The sequence below is a fragment of the Eptatretus burgeri genome, chromosome 7 (assembly GCF_056783735.1).
Source record: "Eptatretus burgeri isolate ZD-2024b chromosome 7, Ebu_testis_v1, whole genome shotgun sequence".
Classification (NCBI taxonomy): domain Eukaryota; kingdom Metazoa; phylum Chordata; class Myxini; order Myxiniformes; family Myxinidae; genus Eptatretus; species Eptatretus burgeri.
Window position 1 is genome coordinate 85,629,414 of NC_140967.1, and position 26,026 is coordinate 85,655,439.

The 26,026-nt window shown below is 44.6% G+C and overlaps 1 protein-coding gene across 2 annotated transcripts in view; it reads right to left on the reverse strand.

Annotated features, from left to right (window-relative positions):
• Nucleotides 1-19,117, reverse strand: part of BROX (BRO1 domain and CAAX motif containing) — a 38,792-nt gene extending 19,675 nt beyond the window's left edge. Inside the window, exons 1-3 of one of the 2 annotated variants that reach the window (XM_085889356.1) lie at nt 19,053-19,117; nt 2,516-2,622; nt 447-543 (exon numbers count right to left, since the gene is read on the reverse strand). In XM_085889356.1, coding sequence (XP_085745482.1) covers nt 447-543; nt 2,516-2,555 — 137 coding nt within the window. In that variant the 5' untranslated portion in view covers nt 2,556-2,622; nt 19,053-19,117. Of the gene's footprint in view, nt 1-446; nt 544-2,515; nt 2,623-4,543; nt 4,754-19,052 lie in introns of those variants that run through there. The other variant, XM_085889355.1, reaches the window with a different exon arrangement.
• Between the last annotated feature and the right edge of the window lie 6,909 nt (nt 19,118-26,026).

Consider the following 26,026-nt stretch of genomic DNA (forward strand, 5'->3'; position numbering starts at 1 on the left):
CGCCAGCGTTTTACATACATTTTTATATGTTGCCATTGCTGGCTAAAACGTCAAGGTGTGACAGGGCCCTTCCCTAGGAATGTCAGATCTTCAAATCAGCTGTTCACCACCATCTCGGAGCGTCTCCAATCCAAACTCATGATCTTTTCTACCCTCATTAACCCCACCCAAAGCCCTCATAGTTTTCCAGTTTTTCCTTCTTGAAGTTTCCTTCTCCATGCATGTGTATTTTGCATCCTGCTTTTTTTGTCTGTTATTTACTGATCCATGTAGTGTGCTAGTTCTTCCACAAGCCTCGACTATGTATACAAAACATTCAAAAAAATTTTTTTTTTCAACCAACACCTCTCGTCCATGGATATTTTGTCATATTCCTATATTGGAACTTTCTAAAAGGAGTAACTCAATGAACCAACATCAATTATCTCCAGTTTCACAAAACTTACCTGTCCTCATTTCCCAGCAAGGTGTCCGTCCATTTAAACTTCTGTATATACCTGAGTTTATTTTCTTTAGTATCCTCATCCTGTGCTGAAATGAAACCTGAAAAGCAAGCAAATCAGAGTTATGTATTAATTTGGAATTCCAGCAAGCCTGGGCACACATCAGACAAATCGTGGTCCTTTTTCTGCAAACACAATCCATTCACTCTCTCATCAAGTGTCAAAAGAACAGCAGTGGCGATGGGATGCAGATGTCCATTGGATGCAATAAAGTCGAAAACAGGACAAAAGTTTAAACATGTACTGGAATGTCTGGGACCTCAAGAAAAAAAAAATGCTCCTTCAGAACACAACACTTAATGACCTATACTTTAAAACCATGGAATAAGCACAAAAAATCATTATACTGACTTCAACAGAAAGAAAGAATCGATCTTGGTTCAAATCCATTCGCATGTTTGGTATATTCAAGTCTGTGGCAACCAGACCTGAGAAACTGCACACATTCAAATAAATTAACATCTGGGAATCTCCGTTATTATCAACAAACCTTCAAGGCCTTGGGAATATTTGTGAAAGAGCACAAGCGATTTTTGAAGCTCAATCTGCTGAAAGCAACTCTTAGATGTGAGATTTTTACGAAGCCCAACTCACCCTGACAAAGAGCACCTTCTGTTCTGTACAGATTCTAAAGCTCATGGGAGAGCTCACACAACACAACACAACACAACACACACAGCCATGGATCGGCCTGTCACGCATACAACATGTACTCCATCGCCTATCACACATTGTATACAATGTTCTTGTTGAAACTACCAGTTTCAAAGGGTAGCATACGAGCGGAGTTTCTCCACGCATTGCCTCTGGAATTCTACGTCACAAGATCATATCAAAGCTTTCATGTCATTGTCGATGGAGAGTGAAACCCTCAACTGCATATCCACTTTCATTGATCACCTGTCCAAGAAGAGTAACCCCCAAGGCCATGCTCGAAACTATACGTGACTAGACCGTTTGATCATCCCAGAATAGACTGTTTGACCAAAACGTATTGAATTCTCAGTTTTTCCGCGGAGCCCGAGCTCAAAGTCTTGGCAGTGTGTTTGTACTTCTTATCGGATACGTGGACAGTTTTCCAAAATCTCTTTTTCCTGCAGTTCTGGGAGCAATTCATTGAAACGTGCTACTCCTCCCCTCAGTTTCCGTATTGCCAAGTCAGCATCCATAGCAAAGAAGTAATCTTTGTCCATATAATCTTGTTCATTTCCTCTTCGTTGCCAGACCAGAGTTTGATCTCAGTGAGTCTGTCCTTTTTGATCTGTCCATTTTAGGTTCGGAGGTAATTGGTCAAACATTTCATGAATCAATTCATTTTGTACTGACGAATCAATCAATCCCTTCAGACAATACCAGTAATTTTGTTCCTATTAATACAGCAAGCAACATGTCCATTACCTGATCTATTATTATCATTCATTTTTGTGCTGAAGCTAAATCATGCAATCAAACGATGTTTTGAATCCATCATCATGAATCGTAATGCTATTTCCTCAGTGCCAATTTGGTCTATTTATTGCTCGTGTTCCTACTTTCACACTCCATCGAAGCATTATTATTATGCGTTCCTATAATGAAGAACGAATGTCCCAACTCTTTCCTTCGTTGTGCCTCCAAAATCTCTGTCCCCCAGCACAACATGCCAGTAGCTTCTTGCCTTCGACGCTCGTGGTGTCAGACCTGGCCTGCTACAGCTTTGCGACCCATGAGTGAGCCCATCCTGGGCGCTGACCAGGGTCAGTTTATATACCCCAGTCTGCCCCTGCCCATGTCTTATTGCTATAAAAGTCAGTCCACTCGTCCAAGAGCAGACAAAGCACATTGTATCCAACAGAGTTTAATGGTGATAATAAAATGTACCTCATGACAGCATGAAACTCAATTACAATTGAAGAAAAATTGCAAATTTGATATAAGCATAAAATAAATAAATAAAACAAAACAAAACGCCATGATACGATGCACGGATAAGGTTGAAGACAATGTCCAAGATGATAAGATAAGTGCCATGCCTTGCAACAAGGAAGTGTACAGCTCCGCTGCATTCTTCATAGTCTCCACAGTACACGTCACATCTGTGAGGAGATCAAGGAGGCGAGCTCTGGATATTCGCAACTCACTGCGTGACAGGGGTATGGCAGATTGGGTCGTGGAAAACAAAATGATTTGGCACAAGTAAGACCAGAATACTGGGTTTATAGACAAGAATAGAAGGGAAACAAACAAATTCACAACTGTAAAATACACACAAAGGTAACGTAACATCTGGATGGTTTTAGAAATAAAATTGGAAAGTAGAATTTTATGTAAATGCATCAATGGATATGGCTCCATCCATGCCAGACGTCAAGCCACTGATCTCAATTAAAGGTCGCATGAAAAATTAAGACAGAGAGCGAGAGAGCGAGAGAGAGATAACGTCAGATGCTTCTAACTCAAGTTATGGTCTGCAAAAAGATTTTCTAAGGGCACAGGACGTATGACCTTTGACCTGTTCAATGTAAAATTGAATCAGCTCATCTGCATTGCAGTCCACAAGTGTCAAATACCTTTGAATTCTCTTGAGTGGTTCACAAGTTATTGCAGTAACACAGATTTTAAATTCAAGGGTACTTGACTTTATGCCTTTGACCTTTTAAACCCAAAATTTAATCAGTTCCTCTCTATATTACAGCCCATAGTCATACCAAGTTTGGTGAAAATCCCTTCAGCAGTTCACAAGTTATCGCAGTAACAATAAGTCACAAAAACGATGCACATGGATTCTCTGACATACTGGAACGACCTGTGGTTTAAAATGAAGCCATCTGATTGGTTAAAACATAATAATTTTAAAATGAAAATATATTTTCCAAGGCATTAAATCAAGAAGAGATAGATATCATAAAAATCTGAACGGGAGCGAAGTCACTGGCGGGAGCGAAGTCACTGGCGCGCCATCGCAAATCCCCACGGTTCCCACCTAAAGCAAAGTTTAAAGATGGAACAAAAGGTTCCACCAAAATTGACCCAATATCAAGTTTTGAGTGAAAAAAAATAAAATAAAATACTGTTTTGAGCCCTGTGACCCTAAGTCCCCACCTCCTGTGGCATGAACCAGAGATAAAATCCCAAAAAACAAGTTACATATTTCATACGTCCCCCGATGTTGATCGCATAATCAAAGTTTCATTAACCCCATGCTTTTTGAAGAATAAATAAATAAATAAACCAAGGGATATTGGAAGTTGGCTCCATCAGTCACACTATCTCCTCCGAAACGGTTGTGCAGAAATTCATCAAAACTTGGAAGTTATGATGTTCACATGGAAATATGGAGCAAGAGCCGTCTTGGGGACGGGGCCAAAAGGTTAACTGCCGAGAAATGCAATTGCGGGAACATTTTTATACATTTTAAAATTAAACTTTGTGTGTGCAATCAACATTGAGAAATGCATGACATATGTAACCTTTTGGGGATTTGACCCTTGGTTCATGTCCCTGGGGGGGGGGGGGTGGAGTCTGTGGGTCACAGGGGTCAAAACAGGGGGACAAAACAAATGAACTCAAAATTTGATATTTTGTCACTACTGGTGGAACATTATGCCATCTTTCAACTTTGCTTTTGTAATGCTGTACGTGTAGTACTGTACGTGTAATACTGCACTTGTAGTACTGCACTTGTAGTACTGCACTTGTAGTACTGCACTTGTAGTACTGCACTTGTAGTACTGCACTTGTAGTACTGCACTTGTAGTACTGCACTTGTAGTACTGCACTTGTAGTACTGCATAACATGATATTTTAAACATGTATTGGGCCCGATATGTCCTCGTGGACCGGGTATTACGTGGTGGAGGTAGGTATACGCTCCACCGAGGGCCCTTCCAGTTTTCTATCAGTAATCGAGGACGAGACGAGACTCCTGTAACCACCGGGGTCTTTTGAACATCGAGGTGCACACCCAGAACCAGACCGACTGATCGGATTGCCGTTAGCCCGAAACCTGTGGCTGTGCTCCCCGCACGGATTCAACACGGAGTCGGCCCGACCCGCCTTACTTGCATATCTTTCCAGCGTCTCCGCTCGTCGCCACGCCATACAGCTTGAAGGAAACCGGCGCCGTCGCTTTGAAAGGGTTGCGATGAAACCAATAAGCCATAGTGAGATCGACGGACTCAGGCAGAGAAACACACTTCCGGTGTTGTCCTTTAAACGATCGACGTCATTTCCACCGCCATGTTGATCGCCCCACCCCCTCCGCGCTCTGACTTTACCAGGACGCGCGTCTCGTCTGGGGGAGGAAAACTCGTTTTCAACTTCTTATTATTGTTCTTCTTCCTTTTGCATTTTAATGGCGCTTTCAGAGCCGGGAGGCTCTATACACGCCACGCACCAGAACGCGATCGAAATTGTTTATTCTCCCATCGAGTGTAAGGAAATTTAAATGGATTTCCCACAATCCTTCAGGAGTTTTAGTACCAGCTTACAGAGTTGAGGGTCCTTCTGGTTATTTAAAAGCCTCCAAGAGTAATGCTAATTATAATTACGCATGACGTAAAGACGTGTTTTAAACCCCACTGTGACGTAAAGACGTGCTTTAAACCCCACCGTGACGTAAAGACGTGTTTTAAACACCACCGTGACGTAAAGACGTGTTTTAAACCCCACCTTGACGTAAAGACGTGTTTTAAACACCACCGTGACGTAAAGACGTGTTTTAAACACCACCGTGACGTAAAGACGTGTTTTAAACCCCACCGTGACGTAAAGACGTGTTTTAAACCCCACCGTGACGTAAAGACGTGTTTTAAACCCCACCGTGACGTAAAGACGTGTTTTAAACCCCACCGTGACGTAAAGACGTGTTTTAAACCCCACCGTGACGTAAAGACGTGTTTTAAACCCCACCGAGACGCAAAGACGTGTTTTAAACCCCACCGAGACGTAAAGACGTGTTTTAAACCCCACCGTGACGTAAAGACGTGTTTTAAACCCCACCGAACTTCACAAATTCGCACCCGTTGGCATACAGGATCACAAGAGGACTGGGGGCAGATGAATTGAAAGGAAATCAATCATTTTAATCCCAAACCCGAATCGTGGGCCAAACACCATGACCAAAGTGTGTTAAAAAACTGAAAGGGTGTTTTTGTTAGAAGTTTGTTGTGTTTGTAAGAAATAAGATCCAGACCTCAAGTGTACAATAAAAAACTTTACTCAATCACCTCCATAGTCTGAAGTCATTCTTCTTCTTCGACCCCAAAACCGGCTCAATCATCCCCATATTCACCAAAACTGCACACAATGTTCGAGATGAAGCCCTCACTAAATTTCTACACAATGTTAAAACCACCTTATTGGATTGATAATCGACCCCCTACGAATACAACCTAAAACCCTGTTTCCTTTTCCAGTTTCCTGCTTAACCCCCCCCCCCGCCCCCACTCCCCCACATTATCTATTGCCACCCCAGATCCTTCTCCTCTGTGACCTGCTCCAAGATTGTCGCTTGCATCATGTCATGTCCATTTTCATTATTCCCAGCCATCCAGTCCCTTCCATTCCTTGAAATGTTCAACTGCATCTGCCAATCTTTTATCCAATCCATGCAAGTATCAATGCTTTCCTGAATCTGATCACCACCCCCCTCTGCTATCCCCCTTACCTCCAAGCTTTATGTCTTGCAAATTTAGATTGTTGGCTCTGAACCCCACTATCCAAAAAATTGATGTAAATAATGAATAATAATGGTCCAAGTACTGGTCCCTGAGATACCCCACTACTTACATCCTCCCACTCACAGCCACTCTTTGCTTCCTATCACTAATTGTTTCCAATCCACGTGGCTACCTGACCAGCCACTCCACAAGCCCACACCTCAGCTTACAACCTCCTATGCGGTACCTTATCAAATGCCTTCTAAAAATCAAGATACACGACATCCACTGCCATTCCCTCTTGCACCCAATGAGAAACTGCTCTGGGCAAGCAGAAATATGGAATTATCAAGACACATCATCATAATAGCAAAGATTAAGATCTTTACACTCAGATCATCATCCTACCATGTCCACGAAGGAGGTTTGGTCACGAACAACCTGATCACCCCCACCCAAGGACCTTCAACGCGTCAAGACGAGACCACCATGCTCGCACTCTCTACACACGGCACACTCATTCAATGGGAATTGTCACAACAAGCTGGTCGTCATGATGATCTCCATGGCAGAGTTAGTGAATCACCAGGAGTTTCACACCATGGTGCCATGGTGCCCTTTGCAACAACACTCGGGAGGTGGCGCCAAATGTTTAGTAGTCGCCATGCAGAGTAGCGAACGATGTCTGCGAGCTATGTATGCCTGGCGGGATGGGAAGGACGCCGGTCCTTCACCCGTTTCTTCAAGCCTGGTGTTAGCTCAGTGGTTCGGGTGGTGGCTTGGGATCCTAGGGTCCTGGAGTTCAAGCCCCGTCGTCCGCTGAATTAATACCAGGTGGGGTTGACTCAGCCTGTCATCCTTCCGAGGTCGGCTAAATGAGTACCAATTCCAGTGTGTGTACCGGTAGAGGGGCACTGCATCTGCGACACAGTCGCACTTCAAGAAATGATAGCTACCCCGGCAGCTAAGCTGCCATACGACCACCGCACCCGTTTCTCCGCCGTTTCCTCTGACGCTGACCCAGGTGGCATTGCCAGTGTGAACACTCGCTCTCCCTCCTTCTCCCTCAACCCTCCCCCCCCCCCCCCGGGCGAGGACATCCCTTGGAGTGGAACCCGCAAGCTGCTTCCTCCAGGCTGTTTGCTCAGCCCCGAGGGCGCCGTTCAGGCGGATGCCGGTGGCGACCCCCAGGGAAACTCGCTTTTCTTTCCACCAAGCATTTGCTACCTTGAAATCTGTTTAAATCCATTTCTCTTCCATTGAACCTTTTCCTCCGCCGGACTGCCGTTTGATGACGATCCCACGCACCGATTTAAAAGTTTCATCTGGGAGCGCTTTGTGTTCTTTACTTGAATATAATTTCATGTAATAAATCTTCATCCTCCATTTAACAAGCAAACCGTTTCCAAGGACGTCTGGCTCCTTCTGAACAGTGTCTTGGCAATCTGGATCGTTTGTGTCTTTTAAACTTTAAGAAAATAAAAGTGAATTCCTGAATTCCATGTTCGGTCTAACATACTGTATTTAATATCTAAACACGTATAATTAACATGAAAAATGAAACACTAGTCTTTTTTGAATTATACATTTTAACGTTTTTAGCTCACCTGGACTGTCACGTGAGCTTGTGCGATCGAACAGTGTCCGCAGGTGAGTGAGTGAGTGAGTGAGTGAGTGAGTGAGGAGTCAACCCATAAACACTTTACAGTCATTATCGCTTGAACCAAACTCACGATTTTGATGAAACTTTGCTACAAGCTTCAAATCTGATGCCTAACGAAGGTGTATCGACCGCATCACAATCTGCGCTCATTGAGGAGGTCTATTTGGGGCGGGTGGGGGGAGGGGGGAGTTTGACCCCCCTCAAAATAAGGTAGATTGTGTTTTCACATTTAAAATGCTCGATTCCTTTTTACCTGCGACGACGTGTCTGTCTGCAAGAGCTCCACATTGCTGCTGTTGTTGAGGTTCTTGATGGGATCGATTTTTGAACTGTGCACCCATTGGTCGGACAGCTGCCGGACCACACCCTCATCTGTTGTTTGACTCCACCCACCATGGCACCCAAACGAAATGATATGGCCACCATCTTGGTTTTCTGGTCGGCCTAACACATTTGGCCTGAAGGCCTCTGCTGACTGACTATTCACTGCCCAGACCTGTTTGTTTTTTCGCGTTGCAGGTTATGACCACAGACTACAACGTGGTCATTTCTCACTTGTTTTGACGAAACCTCACTCGAAATTGTACACACTCAGCCTCATGACATCACATTAAGAGGAAAACAGTTGAAACTCCAAATATTTTCATAAGTACAATCATCATCATCATCATTTTGTGTGTTGTTAATGGCTGCGGGTTCGCATCATCGTAGAAATGCAGTGGTGCCACTGATGCAGTGCCCCTGTAGGTTTATATCTGGGATTTGTCATTGTACCGGTGATAACTCACCTATTCCTTGCAAAGAACACCATGGGATGTTTGACGTCTACCAACAAATGGTAGCAAGCAAAACGAGGAACCCAGTTAAAAATGTACGCACACGCACACCTCAACCTGCCTGCAAAATACCAGGATGAAAGTTTATAGCTGGGTCAGGATTCAAACCCAGTGTAGATAGCTCAGAGGAAAGTGTGCGTACCTCTAGACCATTCTACCAGCCCCACTTTTCTTCATAAGTATAGTAGAAAACTGGTATGGATTGGGGGATTAATTGTGCACCCTTTTGTCGATAGCAGGTACTGTAGAAGCAGCTTCTAGGGCAAGTAAAAGTTCTGGGTGGTTTGGCATTGCCTACCCAGTGGGAGTAAAGTTGGAGAACAGATTTTGCCAGGGTGTGGGCAACAAATGCCTGATCTTGGGGAACAGATCGTGGGATCTTTAACATCCAGCATCAGCAACAACCATTGCTGGCAGATGTTAATAATTAAAGTTTAGCATAGCGTGGCACCACAAAACTAATTACAAACTTCCACCCAAATGTGCTGCAGTTGAACATCGGCCATGCCAAACCTGTTTGTGAAAGATTTGGGTCAACTTACCCCACAAGAAGTTGGGAAAATTTGGGTAGTAGTAGTTGGAGAGTTCCCAGGAGATGTCATTCTTGATATTCTGAGTAGCTATTACCATGCACGGATTTAGTGTAATTGCGTGCAAGCAATAATTATTTCTATCTTTTTTGTGTATCATGAACCAAGGGGTTAATTTCAAGCAACAAGTGTTCCATGTTGTGCACACCAACAAATGCATTAAGACCATGGGGTACATCATCACATACATTTAAGAGGATGGGGGCAAGGTAACACGAAAAGCATGATGTCACAATCACGCCTTCGCCGTTTAGTTTCCTTCTCTCACCTGCAACAGCATGTCCTTCATTGTTGACCCTTGAAATATGTCCAAATTGGACAAATGAACACTTTTTAGGAGTCGAACTGCTTATAAGTTCGATTCCGGAGCATACATTTTGAAATTCAGCTAAGTTTAAGAGATTCTCGCGATTATCGCATGTGCGGAAATAAAGCCATGAACGCCGACATCTCTGGGCCTTTATAGACATTGCAATGTACTCAGCGATTCGGAGCTATGATGAACAGGCATTCGATAAGATGAGTGAGGAGAGTGTTAAAAAAACAACTGTATCGTTAAGAAATCGTTGCGGCTTGTTCCACGTCAAAGTATGGTTGAGCAGGCCAAAAAACATGGTGGCTTCAGTCCCCAATGAGTTTACCAATGATACGCCTTTATACCCCAAAGAGATTGGTGACCGAGGATGCGCCCGATAAAGGATATAATTAAATAAGGCCGTTAATTATCCTCAAAAGGGGTGTTTTAATTAACTCACACACACACACACACTCACATGTATTAGTGTAGATTAGATAACAACATTCCCAATGCCATCCAGACACATCAAACACTTGTTGCTTGCACATGGATGCTGGTCTGCATCATTGCTGGCAGCGTGGCTGTGTGACTGATGCAGTCAGTGCCCCTGTAAGTTAGAACAGGAATCTGTAATTTGTTCAGGGTGCCGGTGATAACTCGCCTACTCTTTACAAAGGACACTGTGGGATCCTTAGTATCTACCAACGAATGCTGGCAGACGTTCAACATGCATCTGATGGACGGCAGATGTATATCACCCTGCACGCAAAAATCAGGGTCATCAGGGATGGCTTATATCTCGGCAGAGATACAAACCCAAGGTCCACAACCCAAGGAAAGTGTGCGCATCTCTGAATCTCAATCTTTGTGGAAACCTTTTCCAGCGACCTTTAAACAGAGTACGAAAAAGAAATATTAGTACAACCAATGCAAACATATATAATCTTTGGGTTCTGAGGTTACCATGTTGGAACTCTTTCCTAAAATGAGTCACATTTATCTGATCATAAGGATAAATGGCTTCCTTTGCCAGAGAGACGATGACGACTCAGGCTCTAAATCGACTGAAAAGCAGAAGCTGCGAGCCGGGTCCCTTTTTAGTAACGATGCCCAGCTGATGTGGCATTTGGGCGAGGAAGAATCCATGGAATGCCTGACCACACTGCATCCAAAATTTGCAACCACGAAATAACACAAACCAGCTTTTTGCTCAAGTTGTTTTTGCGAAATTTACATTCTCTTGATGTGAATGGGAAAGTCGATATGGTAAGCACTTGTCGGATTTCTTTCTCTTCCCTTCTCCTGGACGAGGTAACGTTTCCCGAGATGGATTTTTACTGGAGGAACTGTTCCAGACCACCGTGACTTCGGGGGATTTTGATCTGCCCGGACATTTAGTCTTGTGCCTTTTTGCTCTGGAAAGAGAGTCCTGCGAAGTCAAAACATTTGCTCTGGCACGCTGCGGTCCACAGAACAGACCCTTTATCCACTCTTCCTGGGGCGATGGACGAGGCATCTATCACGTTCCCATCAGACAAACACAGAGCTACGAATAAACACAACATTTGGCTCCAAGCAAACAGGCAAACACACAAGATATATGTCCTCTTTGGAAATTGTACAACACAGGGTCAACTTCCAAAACATACTTCATTAAATCAGATAATGTACTTCGTCGCCACTGCCCCCCACTCACATCCTGAAATCCCCTTCCAATTGAGTGAATCTCGGCTTGGTTTGTGTTGGTGGTGTTAGGGAGATTGGTATTGTGACGGGCGAGATTGTTCGTGAATTGGGTGATTGGATTTGTGGTGTGGATGGAATTGGTGTCGTGGATGATTGAGGGTGTTTATGGATTGGTCGATTGGGTTGGGGGTGTGTGTGGGATTGGTGTTGTGAAGGGGAGGGGGTGTGTTTATGGATTGGTTGATTGGGTTGGTGGTGTGTGTGGGATTGGTGTTGTGAAGGGGAGAGAGTGTGTTTATGGATTGGTTGATTGGGTTTGTAATGTGTGCGGGATTGGTGTTGTTTAGAGGGTAGTGTGAGGGCCAGATTTGCTTTTTTGGGGCCTGGTGCCAAACTAATTTGTGAATCCCCATTTAGGGAACCATGTAAATACAGGTCGACACAGAAGTACCCTCGTCAAAAAACAAAAAGTAGGGGAGAATAGAAGAAAACAAGCTCAAATTAGCTAAGATCCTCGTCCTCTTAATGATGATGTCATATAAACGAATATGACGTCATTGTGATGTATCAGGTTTGCGATAAATTATCTGTGCTAATCCCCGGCTTGATTCCCGCAAACAAAATTCAAACAGCTTGCCTAGTTTCGGAGATAATGGTATAGGCGATTTCCATTAGTGGCAATATTATGACGTCAACTTTTTTCTAGGAAGAATTTCCAAAATCGAAGATGGTTACTGCCTGCGCGTGGGCTTTCTGCATATACATGGCAAGTTTCACGAAGATCCGATGAAAACTCTGGGTTGTGAAACAAAAAATGTCAAAAAATAGGAATGACGTCATAAAAATTGATATGACGTCAGAGTGATGTAACATATGTGCGCTAATTCATCTCTGCTAATGCCCTGTTCGATTCCTGCAAACAGAATTCAAAAAGCTTGCCGAGTTTCAGAGATAATTTTTTAGGCGATTTCCATTAGCTGAGATATTTTGACGTCATAACTTTTTTTCTAGGAGGAATTTTCAAAATCGGAGATGGTTACTGTCTGCGCGGGGTATTTTTACATATATACATGCCAAGTTTCAGGAAGTTTCGATGAAAACTGTAGGCTGTGAAACAAAAAAGTCCACAAGAACAACAACGTGAGTAAGACTTAGAGATCCTCCACGAGGATCTAAAAATATACAAAAAAACTTTTTTCCTATTTTCTCCATATGAATTTTTTTTTTAATATTGTGAGTTTTGGAACCCAAAAAAGGAAGAAAAAAAATAAGAGAAAAAAAATATTTTAAATAGCCAGTTTTGAAAAACAAAAAAAAAGGAAATAAGTTGGAGATGTGATGTGTCATCCAGTTTAATGTCCATCCAAGAGATGACACACACATTGATGAATCACCCTGGCCTGTGAAACACCGGAATGACAGTTTATAGCTGGGTCAGGATTCAAACCCAGGCCAGACAGAAAAGAGCGAGCGCATATACCTCTCGCCTATCCTCATGTGATTTTGCGATTAATTGTTTTGCATAACAACTGATAACATTTTATACTCATTGTAATCATCCAATTTATTTTGCCTTCCTATCTACGGAAATGTTCCCACGTAGAACTGAGCGGTATTGCCATCGAGGCCTGAAGAGTGCTCGCCAAGTGCCTCAACCACTCAAGCTAGCATTCAACAAAACGGTTGAAGAAACTTTTGAAAACAAAGCGTTTCATTGTTCTTATATGTATCTATCTATGATGAAGTGATGGGTCACATCATGAAAGAATATCATGCAAAAAAAGGGAAACATGGTTTAAAATAAAATTGTACATTTTCAGCGAGACACCTACCGTCTGACACCGCAGAACAACGTAGGGCCAACACAGGTGAGTGGTCCTTTAACTTTGTTCAAGTCGATTGATATACATGATTCAGTGACGGTGCGAATATTGCAGGGCGCTCGCTAAGTGGCTTAAGCACTCCAATGAAACGCTTGATAAGGAACCGCTCGCTCAAGTGATCAGCGATCGCCGATCCGTCATATGAAACACCTCCCGGAGATGCCCGAAATGTGAAATTATGTCCGAATGTAATGAATGAATACTTTTTTTTTAATCAGTCGGTACTGCTGCTAAGTTCAATTCTGGAACTTAAATTTTGGAATCCAGCTAAGCTTAAGAGATTCTAGAGATTACAGTTCTCGGATGTGCGATAATTAAATCAAGCCACGACCGCTGGCATCTCCAGGCGTTTATAAGCATTATAATTTATCCAGCGATTTGTAGGTATGATGATCAGGCATTCAATGATATAAGTGAAAAAAGTTGTTTTTTTAACTTTATCATTAAGAAATCATTGCTGCCTGTTCCAAGCCAAGGCATTGTTGAGCATGCCAAAAGAAATGGTGCCTTAAGACTTGTGAGCTAACAGAGGGATGACCAAGATGGCGTGCCGCTATCTTGGTCAGGCTTATTTTGGTTTTTCATGATGAGCACCCCCTAAATTAACCTCAAAAGGGCTGGTTAAATTCACCCAAACACCCAGTTTCCATTCATGCACCACCTTGGAGTTCCTTTAGTATGCATGCAAAGTTTGGGGACGCTAGGTTTCATGGTTTTGAAGTTATGGAGGAGACGGAAGAACGGACGGACTGGCAGACTGATGGACGGATTCACACTGACATTAATTAGTATAGAAGAAGATGGATAGATATTTAGAATTTGAAGTCGAAGCAGAAGCACTGCAACTAAAGTAGCTGCTGATATGAGGCAGTTTTACTTCATTTTCATCCTTATTAACTTTGCGCCTGTGTTTCTGAGTGCTCCTAAAATGTTTTTTTCATCATTTGTGTTCCTGATTATCTCGTTGTCTACTAAGCTAACTATAACTCTCCCGCTCTGCGTGTGTGGTACTCGAGCTGGAATGTCTGCCATTAACAGTGTGGACTGTGGTGACATCACGCGCCAGGAAATGGTGGTATGTTTTTTCCTCAATTCGAATACGTAGTACGTTTTGTAAAATAGCACTAATTATATACATATTCTTCATTGAAATGTACCGCGACATATACACTTAAAAAAAATCTATACATATATATATATATATATGTATTAAAAAAATCAGTCATTGTTGGCCTCTTCTGAGGGTCGGCCTGGCACCAAGGAAACATTGGACCATTGTAAACCTGGCGCTGCTCCTGGTGACCACAGTGCCTTCTCAGCACCTAGTGCTCCACAATGACCCAAACGGCCTCTCCGCAACTGGAGTTCTTCATGTCCCGGAGGGCCCACAAAAATTGCACAAACAAGGGCCCATGTGGCCTCTCAACACTCGTTGAGTCTTCGGACCATGTGACCCACACAGTAGGTTAAAAATGGCCCTTGTGGCCCAAAAAATAAATTACACTTGGTCCGTGTGGTCTTGACACAACAGCCCTGTGGCCTTCAAAAGGGCTACGTCCTTTATGGTCCACAAGAGCATGGCTAGCAATAACACGGCAGGCAAGGCTTAAAAGCTCGGCTACAGTCAGGGCATGGCTGACAGGTAAGTGGAGCCGGCAGATGTTGTAAGCCAATCTCTGGTAAAAGGAATTGGCAGCAGATGTTGAGCTGGCTGATGTACTCGGTGGTGGCAGGAGTGTGTAGCAACAACAGGTCAGATGCCCTGCTTCAGCCCTAACTAAACTCTAACCTAGCTGCCCCACTAATCCCTCTTTTTATTTCTTACTCCTGCCCCTCTAAACCCTTCTACATTAAGCTATCTCTCTTGGGTACACTTATCCCTTTTGAACTATCATAGCTCCTAGGAGGAAAATCAATGCATGAGAGGTGATAAAGACAATGAGGGGGCGTGGCCTCACATGGCTCGCCGGTGGAGTAGTCCAATAAAGAGGGGGAGGGGGCGAGCCTACCCCCACACTAATAATTTGGGACACAATGGGTCCTCGCAAAGTACAATTACCTAAGAGTGTTTACCCAGTAGCCACAGTCATCAGAATGGTACAAAGGGGGAGCATCCACCCTCTGACCTAGAACTTTCAAAATACATTTTCCATTTACCATTAACCACCATTTAGCATTAAGTGGTTCTATGTGACCAATTTACCTGCTATTCCACATGTTGGTGGTCTCCCTCAAATTTTCCATCTGTGCCTTCACACAATACCGGGGCTGCGCATTGTGGCTGCCTTTTGCAGGCTCCCCGCCTGACTACTCCAGCATGGCATCCTCGAGCCGCTGGGGCCACCTATGAACATGCCTGCTCCACACCACCAAATTCTGGGGAAGCCCTCTCTTGCTTGCCCCTGTGCACTCCCTGGCTTGTAACGCCTTGGTCCACTCCCTGGGTACTCAGGTCTACAAATCTGGATCACCCCTTAGGACCCCATGGTATGCTCCTCCACTGAATATGACGTTCCCAACACCCAGGGTGCCCTTCTACTAAACATAATCCAAGTGAGCCACACTCCCAGCCCGTTAATGTCTTTTAAACACCCCGTAAAGAAAAGGTCTTGACTTCAATCAGCACCATCACGGGAACGGCATCCCGTTCCAAAAATTCTGAATCCCCTCTATCTAATGCCAATATAGGCAGGGATTAATCTCCACAGTGGGTGTACTTACTCAAACACATAACCCTCCTCATACCATTCACTAAATCCTCATCTGCTGAACCAAATTTGGCCACGCGCCTCATTCACCTCATCTCACCTCTTCACTCATTCTCCCTTTCATTCCAAACTCCGGCAGGACGTAGGTTTTTAGAGACGCACACTGGGGTGGGTGTCTGTCTACCACATAATTGATACATATTTAAATAACATTTAATTACTTCAATGCTTACGCAAAACATTCAATCTGGAAATAACAACGCTATATAAAATTTTAATTATCCCCTAAGAAGCATTCCCACAACAATAAAATCTGGAAAAATATAAACACATTTGTGTTTCAAATACAACACACTTTTTTATTTGCTAAAGTGTACACGAACCCGAAGAAGCCTATAACACTGAACAACAAATTTCAAAAAATTTTTTTTACTGGAGATGTGTAAAGTGATTAAGACTAATTTGGGTACGCTGATTTCAAAAATCATAACCGTTTTGCTGTATCACGTCAGGATTTTCAGGAACAGAAATATTCCCATTGCCTAGAAGTCAGGATTTCAATGAAATTTACATATGTCTTTAACATGTCTATTTCGTACAATTGTTGTTAACTTGTGTTATATTTCTTTCTTTCAGATAAAGATGAGTAGGCGTTCCTGTACCAATCATCCTGACAACTTCTGTTATGTCTGTGGTCGGTATACCAAAAAAGATCAACAGCGAAGTATATCTACAGCAGTGAAAATGAAGGCCGCCTACTTTCACTACTTCGGGTGTAAGGTGGGGGACCAAGAACAGAGCTGGGCACCACACATCTGCTGCACAAGCTGTCACACAACCTTGACTCAGTGGTTGGTGGGCAAGCGCGCGAGCATGCCATTTGCGGTGCCCATGATATGGCGTGAGCCGCAGAATCATCATGATGATTGTTATTTCTGCTGCACAAGCATCGCCGGCTTCAACAAGAAGAATAAAGGTCACATCAAGTACGCTGACTGCGTCTCTGCTCGTAAACCTGTGCCTCATGATGACGAGAACCCCGTTCCAACACCTCCAGCTGATCAGAACATAGCTGTAAGCAGTGGTGAAGAGGATGGTGATGATGAACCTTTTGAACCCGACACTCAAGAATCACACCTTCTGAACCAGGGAGACTTAAATGATCTTGTAAGAGATCTCTCGCTGTCAAAGGCGAAGGCAGAGCTGCTTGGATCAAGGCTGCAGCAGTGGAATCTACTTGAACCTAACACCAAGATATCCTTGTTCAGAGCACGTCACAGAGACATGGCTGAGTTCTTTGAGATGGAAGACACGATGACATTCTGCAGTGACATCAACGGTCTGTTGAAAGAACTTGGGTGTGATCACGATCCTGCAGACTGGCGCCTCTTCATCGACTCGGGGAAGAACAGCTTGAAGGCTGTTTTGCTCCACAATGGCAACGAGAAACCATCAGTCCCACTGGCTCACGCGTTCGGCATGACAGAGACCTATGAGACTATGCGGCAGGTGCTTGATTCCATCAAGTACAATGACTTCAACTGGCACATCTGCGGAGACTTGAAAGTGGTGGCGCTGTTGTTAGGGCTGCAGTCAGGCTACACGAAATACATGTGCTTCCTTTGTCTCTGGGATAGCAGAGATGACAAGAATCACTGGACGAAGAAAGATTGGGAAGAGCGAAAAGAGCATGTACCTGGTCGACACAACATGAAGCATGTCGCCCTTGTCGACCCAGCCAAGGTTTTCCTTCCACCACTCCACATAAAGCTCGGCTTGATGAAAGTTTTGTACGGGCTATGGATCTGAATGGGCGTGGGTTTTTATACCTCAAGGAAAAGTTTGGCAACACCTTGTCGGAGGCCAAGATCAAGGCTGGTGTCTTTGTTGGACCGCAAATCCGACAGATTATGAAGGACGAAACTTTTCCGACAACTCTAAACCCCAAAGAGCTGGCAGCGTGGAGGAGCTTCAAAGCTGTGACGGACAACTTCTTGGGGAACGAGCGCACGGACAACTATGAAGAAATAGTGCAGCAGCTGCTGGAGTCCTTCAGGAAACTTGGCTCCAGGATGTCCCTGAAAATCCATTTCCTACACCAGCACCTGAACTTCTTCCCTGACAACTTGGGAGCAGTCTCGGACGAGCACGGCGAGCGATTCCACCAAGAGATTTCACTCATGGAGACGCGTTACCAAGGGTGGCACAACCCGAACATGATGGGCGATTTCTGCTGGTTCCTGCATCGTGAAACTGACACAGAGCAGCACAAACGCAAAGCCAAATGCCTAAAGCATTTTTAATTACATTCTAGTGGAGTTTTTCTGTAATTTCTATAATTTTGAAGCATTCATGATGAAATAAATGAATTTTTGTAAATTTCATTGAAATCCTGACTTCTAGGCAATGGGAATATTTCTGTTACTGAAAATCCTGACGTGATACAGCAAAACGGTTATGATTTTTTTAAATCAGCGTACCCAAATTAGTCTAAATCACTTTACACATCTCCAGTAAAAAATTTTTGTTGTTCAGTGTAATTAAGAAGATTATTAGATTAAGAAGATTAAGAAGAATTAATTATAATTAATTAAGAAGCCTATAATGTGCCCATTCCGAAAGGAATGTCATTTTGTATTGCAGGTCACATGCCCCAAGCAATTTATCCAAAGAACTTAACTAGTCCATCATCAATCATGTAGGTAAAACTAATTCACGTGGCCAAACAAACCTCCTTTTTAATGTTGCAGACAGATCACTGTGGGCTTGGAAAAAACAACTTTCAGCTTTCCTCTGAACTCTCTCTGCACTGTGCGTGGGACGTTGGACTATGGAACGACCTGTTGAGCCTCGGATAGCTCTGAATGTCCCCTCCACGCCCGAGGTTTTTTTCCAACATGTAATCAGGACAAGAGGATGGGAATTGGTGGATGGAAATATGGCCCGAGTGATTGAAAGTGATACAAGTGTCCTGATGTGACTGCAAAGCTGGCCCACTGGTCGTGGTGATGAATAATGTGTTTACCAAGGGAGTAATGATTAAAATTTCACCAAAAATGTCCTCTTCGCGGGTTGCGGGATCATTTCCCAGACTTTAGTGGTTTAATGTGTTCCTGTTTGCACGGTATCCCAAACTATACTTTATAACCTCAGCAACTTTCGTGCTGTTTCATTTCCAAAGTACGATGTTATCACTGTACACGGTACACGTATCAAACCAGGGAGAATATTCAAAAATAAAGGTACCGTGTACTATTGTAGTTCAGCTACCCAGAGGGTAAAGCTCAGGTCCAACATTTCGATCACTGAGGGGTCTTCATCCGGGACTGTGCAGGCATCTGGTGAAAGGTGACAGGTGACAGATGACGATGGTGAAAACGATGTTTGGTCTCACCATCTAAATATTGCAACTCCATTAACTCTCACAAGTGCACAACAGCTTTTCAATTCTGAACCATTACTTATAAACAAATAGAACCATTGTCTGCTTAAGTTCGTGCCTCTTCAACAGGAGTTCTTCATCGAGGACTCTTTCCAACTCAAATATGATGGCAAATGTTCATGGGAAAATTTCAAAGTATCTGCATCCAAAAATCTCACCTATGGATTTAAGAAAAATTAGTCCCCTTCAATCCACTCCCTCAATCTGTTGTCCAGTTATTAAATTTTGTGCGACATTTAAACAAACAACAGCGTCTAATCCGGATTTGGTATCCGATACAAGTTCAGGATGTGATACCTCAAAACAAATCAACACAATCTTGAGACCATCTCTCTGGAGTCTAGACATATCTCAAGGAAATACAATCATTGTGGCCTGTGGGTGCCACATAATATATGTATGCCATTAGAGTTGCTACAGAAGAAGTATGTCATTATCGGAGTCGAAACATTGTGATAAGATGGTGGATGTAATTGTCCATGAGCGATTTTCACATTTATAGTGAACTAGCAGATAAACCGGTTCACCGGCAGTTGTAAGGGAATTAGTTCCCAATAGAGTGGGGAATAGTTAAGGATTTTGCTGGGAATGTGCTTTGTGACAGCATAATCGGAGGGACCGACGGAAATTCCACGTAATGTAAAATGTGACTTCAGGTCCTCAGCTCAATTCTTCTTCAAGTCCTCAACCCCACGGTCCCCCTCTTTTCTCAAGTCCTCAACCACCACCCTCCCAACTGCAAGTCCACCTAATAGTCACTAACTGTGAAGACTGCTAAGATTTCTTGGTGAAGTAAATCGACGAAAAGGTAATTATACAGTATGTTGGACGGAATTGACCGAAGAGTTTGGTTTTATTTATTTTCAACTTCCGGTAGGTGTGCGAACCAGCAACTTTGAGTCCATAAACCGCACCCCCCCCCCAACCCCCTGTGTGTGCAACCTATGCATAAAAACACACACACAGTGACTCAAAATTGCATGAATATCGATATTTTTAGACCTCCATATGCACCGTTGAGTCACCCCTTAAAAGCAGAGGAGATGAAATGTGACTTAATGGAGTAAATCGATGCAGCCAACCAAAGGCACTACCTCTTCTTCAACGAATTTGACTCCTGACCTTGCAATTAGTCCCTTACCGGTCTCACCAGAGGGGACTATGGGTTTTGTCTCCATCTATCTGTTTGTCCATCCGTCCCACCCGTGGTTTTTCAGACTTTGTCCGCATACCCTTTAAAATATTCGACTGAAACTTGGTGCGTGGCTTTATTATGATAAGTTACAGAACAAGTTCGAGTTTCAGGGCGTCTCGTCAATTTTTCAGAGTTATGCCCTTTTTGGACTTACAAAAGATCACTTCAGTCAGGGACATGTATTGCAAAGCAATTCTCGCTCTTGTTTCACATTGGACATGTTACTCCCTCTTACACAGAAGTGGTGGATGCACTGAACCACATGCAAGAGGGAAGGGAAACCTCTGTGGATATTTCTAGAACCTTTGACACTGCCTGGCATATAGCCTAGGTTTCTCAGTTGTCATTTTTTGGTGTCCAGGGCCCTTTGCTCAAGTGGTTGTCCGACTTGCATTTTGTGTGGAAACAGTGGGTGACCTCTGAAGGTAACCTTTCCTATGATCTTTTCCTTCAGGCTGGAGCTCCATATGGCAGTGTCCTCAGACGTAATGTTGTTTGTGATCTACATCAATGATGTATCTGATTCTCTTGAAAACCAACTTTACCATTATGCCAATGACACTGCCCTGTGTAGAATGATACATCAATCTTGTGAAAGGCTGACTGCTGCTGAATCTCTTTTATCTGACGTGGACAACATCAACTGCTGTTGAGATACTTGGAACATGGCACTCGGTTCTGGAAAGTCACACGCTCTCACAGTGTCTCCGCAGGAATTGGCAATCAAACTATCCATTCCACTTCTCTGGAGCACCACTGGAAGAGGAGCAATCCTCATAACTATTTGGATTTACTATTTACCATAACCTTTCATCAGAGGATCTTATCAGTAAAACGGCATGATTGGTTCGTCGTAGTCTGGGTATTCGCGACAGAGCTAAAACATTCGTGAGCCGCATTGAGCTAATCATGGAGGACAAAGCTTTCCTACGGAGCTCCATGAAGTATGGCTCCCCACTCTGAGCTGCTGCCCTTGCTTCCTACCTTGCTCCACTTGAGGCAGTTGAAAACAAGACCTTCCACACTACTTGAATCTCCAGACAAGAGGAGGATTCCCAAAGACTGTCATTTTCCACTGGTGGATAGTTGGCAGGCTCTCTTTTATGCAAGCTTGCAATTGGCCTTGCGCCTCCTCCTCCTCCTCCTCCTGCCCTCTCCTACTTTTGCTATCCCCCAAGCCATCTCATGTCACATCCTTTCTTTAAGAAACTATCAATTGCTCACCCTCTCAAGGTCCACATTCGTTGCCCTGCTGCATTAATCTGTCCCCTTTTTCTCCTGATTGTGACATTGTCTCCCTGATTGTGACACTTGAGTGTTTCAAATGTGCTGTACATCACTTACTAGCTCACGTGCTCACTCATGCACATCCATATTCTTCTGCACACGCAGATTCTTTCCTATTCTGTTCCTCCCTGGTCCATTGCTACTCGTTGACTCACCTGGACATTAGTCAGGTGAGCTTATGTAATCAATCAGTGTCTGTCGCTGAGCGAGTCAGTCAGTCCGTAAACACTTCAGTCATTGTCGCTTCAACCAAACTCACAATTTCGATGAAACTTGGCCACAAGCTTCGTATCTGATGCATAAAGAAGGTGTATTCACCACATCAGAATCTGTGATCATTAAGGGGATCTACAGGGGAGGGGGGGAGTTGAGCCCCCCCCCCAATAGGTATTTGCTCTTTTCCAAAACTACTCACACGATTTTGATGAAACTTGATCACAACGTTCTTCACCTATGATGTACCAAAGAGTATCGACTGCATCAAAATCTGTACTCGTTCTGAGGTCTACGGGGGTGGGGGGGGGAGGTGACCCCCCAAACTAGACATTTGTCCTCTTCTCCGAAACTCCACACACAATTTCGATGAAACTTGACCACAACCTTCAACAAGCTTGTTCTACCAAAGTGTATCGACCACATCAAAATCTGCACTCATTAAGGGGGTCCACCTGGAGGGGGGGGGGAAGGGGTTTCTTTACCCTCACAAAATAGGTATTTGCCCTCCTCTCCAAAACTACACACAATTTTGATGAAACTTGACCACAACAATCAACACACGTGTTGTACCAAAGTGTTTTGACCGCATCAAAATCTGCGCTCATTAAGGGGGTCTACGGGTGTGGGAGGTTGACCCCCTCAAATAGGTATTTGCTCTCTTCTCCGAAAGTACACACACAATTTCGATGAAACGACCACATCCTTCATCACCCATGATGTACCAAAGTTTGTTCAGGGCATCAAAAAATTCTGGGTCTAAAGGAGGTCTGCACAGGTGGGTTTGGGGGGGGGGGGTTGAGTGACTGCTGCTCCTGGTCCAGGTGAGCTTCAGGACAGGAAGTCCGATTTTTTGTTATCCTTCCTTAATTATGTACGTGCATTCCCACTGCCCTTTTTCACCGAGCTCCTCCACAAGCCTAGACCCTTGTACAAAAGAAGTTGTGACTCAAAGTCCTTCACCAGCTGTTTCAGTAAATACTATATTTGCATTCACTCTATGAATTGTTTTGACATCCGGACACTGTGCTGCTTATTTCAGCAAATTGTCCACAATTGTTTCCAAATCTTCCACCTTCAAAAAAAAATTTTGTTCAATACAATGTCGAGGCTCGTATGAGAACTAGAACACAGAACGTACAACAAGGGGAACAGGAAACAAGAGGGGTGGGGGAAGGAAGGAAAAAAAAAACAGTGGGGAACAGAGACATTAGGAGATTTGTGGAAAGGAGAGGGATGGGGCGGAGAACACGGGGTATACAAGATGGACACTTCAGGGACATTCAGGTCCTTACACAACAGGGACTTTCAAGAAGGAAAGCAGGGAATTTGAAGGAAGTGGGTTTGGGGGGGATTAGCGAGGAGAGAACAGTGGTTTTGGATGGGGGAAGATAAGAGATGGTGGTGAACAGCTGTTTTGAAGACCTGGAGGGAAGAGTGGGAATGAAGAGAGTGGGGGAGTTTATTCCAAAGGCAGGAACAAAAAAGAGGAATGAAAGAGTGAAGGTGATCAGCGATTCTTGATTTTGGTAGTTTTACCAGAAGGGGGTTGCGAGCGGACCTTGAGCGCCCTGCAGAAATATGGAGGGGACCGAGAAAGGTGAGAGTCAGGAGCACCAGGCCAGAAGGGAGAGCGGGACTCCATCAGGCTGCAGACGAAAGCTTTGTATGTGGTCAGAAGCTCAGGTGTGCCAAGGAAGGACTTTGCACGATGGAGGATGCTCAGTCGGTGACTGGCTTTGCATGCCAGCTTGGAAATGTGGCTTTCCCAAGAAAGATCATGGCAGATAGTGAGACTCAGAAGCTTGAATGAAAGGACCTCAAGAGGATTGTTGAGAAAGTAGATGGGGGGAAGGGGATTCCAGGCAGTCCTTTCAGAGAGACGTAGTAAGAATGTGAGATTTGTCAGGATCGGAAGACATGTTCCATGTGTTGGACAAGCTTGTGATTTTATCCAGATCGGCCGAGAGTGAAGAGGCTGCTGCTTGCCATTCTGAGGGATGCTTTCCAATCTCCTGACCAAACCTTGGAAAAAACAAATATTCTTAAAAAAATGTCAACCCCCATTTATTTTCACTAATGCTATATCTTACACTTTGTGTTTGATATAGGTGTCAAGGTTCATGGAAGACTGAAACACAAGAGTGGAACCAATCAAACAGTGGGGCAATAGGGAGGACAACACGAGGAAGGAGTTGCAAGACAGCATGAAGGTGTTGCAGGTCATCATTCATATTGTTGTGGTTTCCCGCCCATCGGCGTGCGGGCGACTGCTTCTAGCCAATGGCGGCCGCTCTCGCCCAACGAACGTGCAAACCGAGTCGCAGCTTTCGGAACAACGCCGAAATACAGCTACGGGTGTGTTTTAAGCACATCACAGCCTTGCCAATACTCTACCCACGCTACAGGGTCCGATCGCCGAATGGTCGATTTACCAAATTAATCGCGCGGGCAGACTACCGAGAGACTGTACCTCGACGGAACTCGTACGGAAACGAGCCGCTTAAGCAGCTCGCTCCGTTTGCGATTGCCGAGCGGATTATCACCAAGCCCGTCGGACCCAATTTCCTTATCGGTTATTAAGAACCAACTATATTCCCAACTTAATTATGGCAGTTTAATTTCGGGAAGAGGACGCAACGAGCAGGTGAACATTCACACAAGGACATTTATTATTATAGCACGTATGCAGGCATGCACGTATACAATTAGGCGAGGAAAACACGCATGCAATTATTCAAGGCAAACACGCATGCATTTATGCAAGGCACAGAAAAGCAATGCAATCTACAAAAGCACGACAAGAAGAACTACAACCATTGGTCTATTTATTATGTACAATTACTTATTAACAGTTCTACTTAACGGACTCGGCACCACAACATTCATTCAAAGAAAACCCCAGGAAAGGCATGGGTAGGACTGGAACTCATGGGTCTTTATAGTTCACGGAGCTGTGGAGACCGCAGGAACTCCGAGAGACCGGGCTGGTTACCTGTCATCTTCGTGGTGACTCGCTGGGCGCTCCTCGACGTCCCGTCCACACGGCAGCTGGCGTGACCGCGGCTCGGCCCAGGCCTCGTCATGCGGCCCGGTCGATCGGGCCTAGTCGACAACGCCTCAGAGGAACGAACGGGCCTTTGCTCTTTTAGAGTTGATGCTCTCTTAAGAGCCCGCCCGTTCCTCAGCATGGTTCGGACTGTCCCAGGGCCCGATCACCTCGGACCGTTTGCCGCTGGTTGGCGACTCCTCTCCGGCTGCGCTCCAGCGACCCACAGTTCGGCACGGCAGGCTGCGCTCCAGGCTCTGCTGCGATGATCCCCACTGCCTGCTCGCCACGTGACTCCTCACAGGCCGCAGACCGACTCTCCACCGACTCTCTTGAAGCGTGCTCCACGGCGAACCCAGACTTCTTTAGCTCCCCACCGACTTCAACTCTCTCAGACTTCAACTAACTGCTTGGCATCTCTGCGCGCCTTTATATGGAGTCCATGAGGCGAGGTTTTGATCTCTCCCCTCCGACCTCTGACCCCCCGCTGGCTCTGCCCCTCCTGGCATCCCAATCCGAATTGTTGCGAAACGCGAACAAAGCGGACATTGCAGGAATCACCAGCCCCATGCGGACGTTGTGGAAATCACCGGCCCCCGTCCGAACAGGGAACCCCTGCGTCTGTCGGCGGCGATGCCGTTCGTGGGGAACTCGCTGTGGCTGGCGCAAAGATGGCGGCGCAATGGAGATGAAGGTGACGCGATGCTGTTCGTTGGTGGTTATGTTGTGAGGAGATGTTGTTTAGGAGATGGCGAGGAGATGTCGTTGTGGTGAAGGTGGTTGTTGTGAAGGCAGTTGTGAAGAAGGTGGTTGTTGTGAAGGTGGTTGTGGAGAAGGTGGCTGTGGTTGTTGAGATGCGGTTGTGGAGGTGGCTGCGGTTGTGGTGGTTGAGAGGTGGTTGGTCCAAAATAAAGATAGCAAAAGAAAAACACTACCTCAAAGATCACAGCCCGGTTACACCAATAATACCCTTTAGACATCGGTCGGGAAATCTATCTGAACACGGACTTATCGACATAACTGATCTTTGGGAA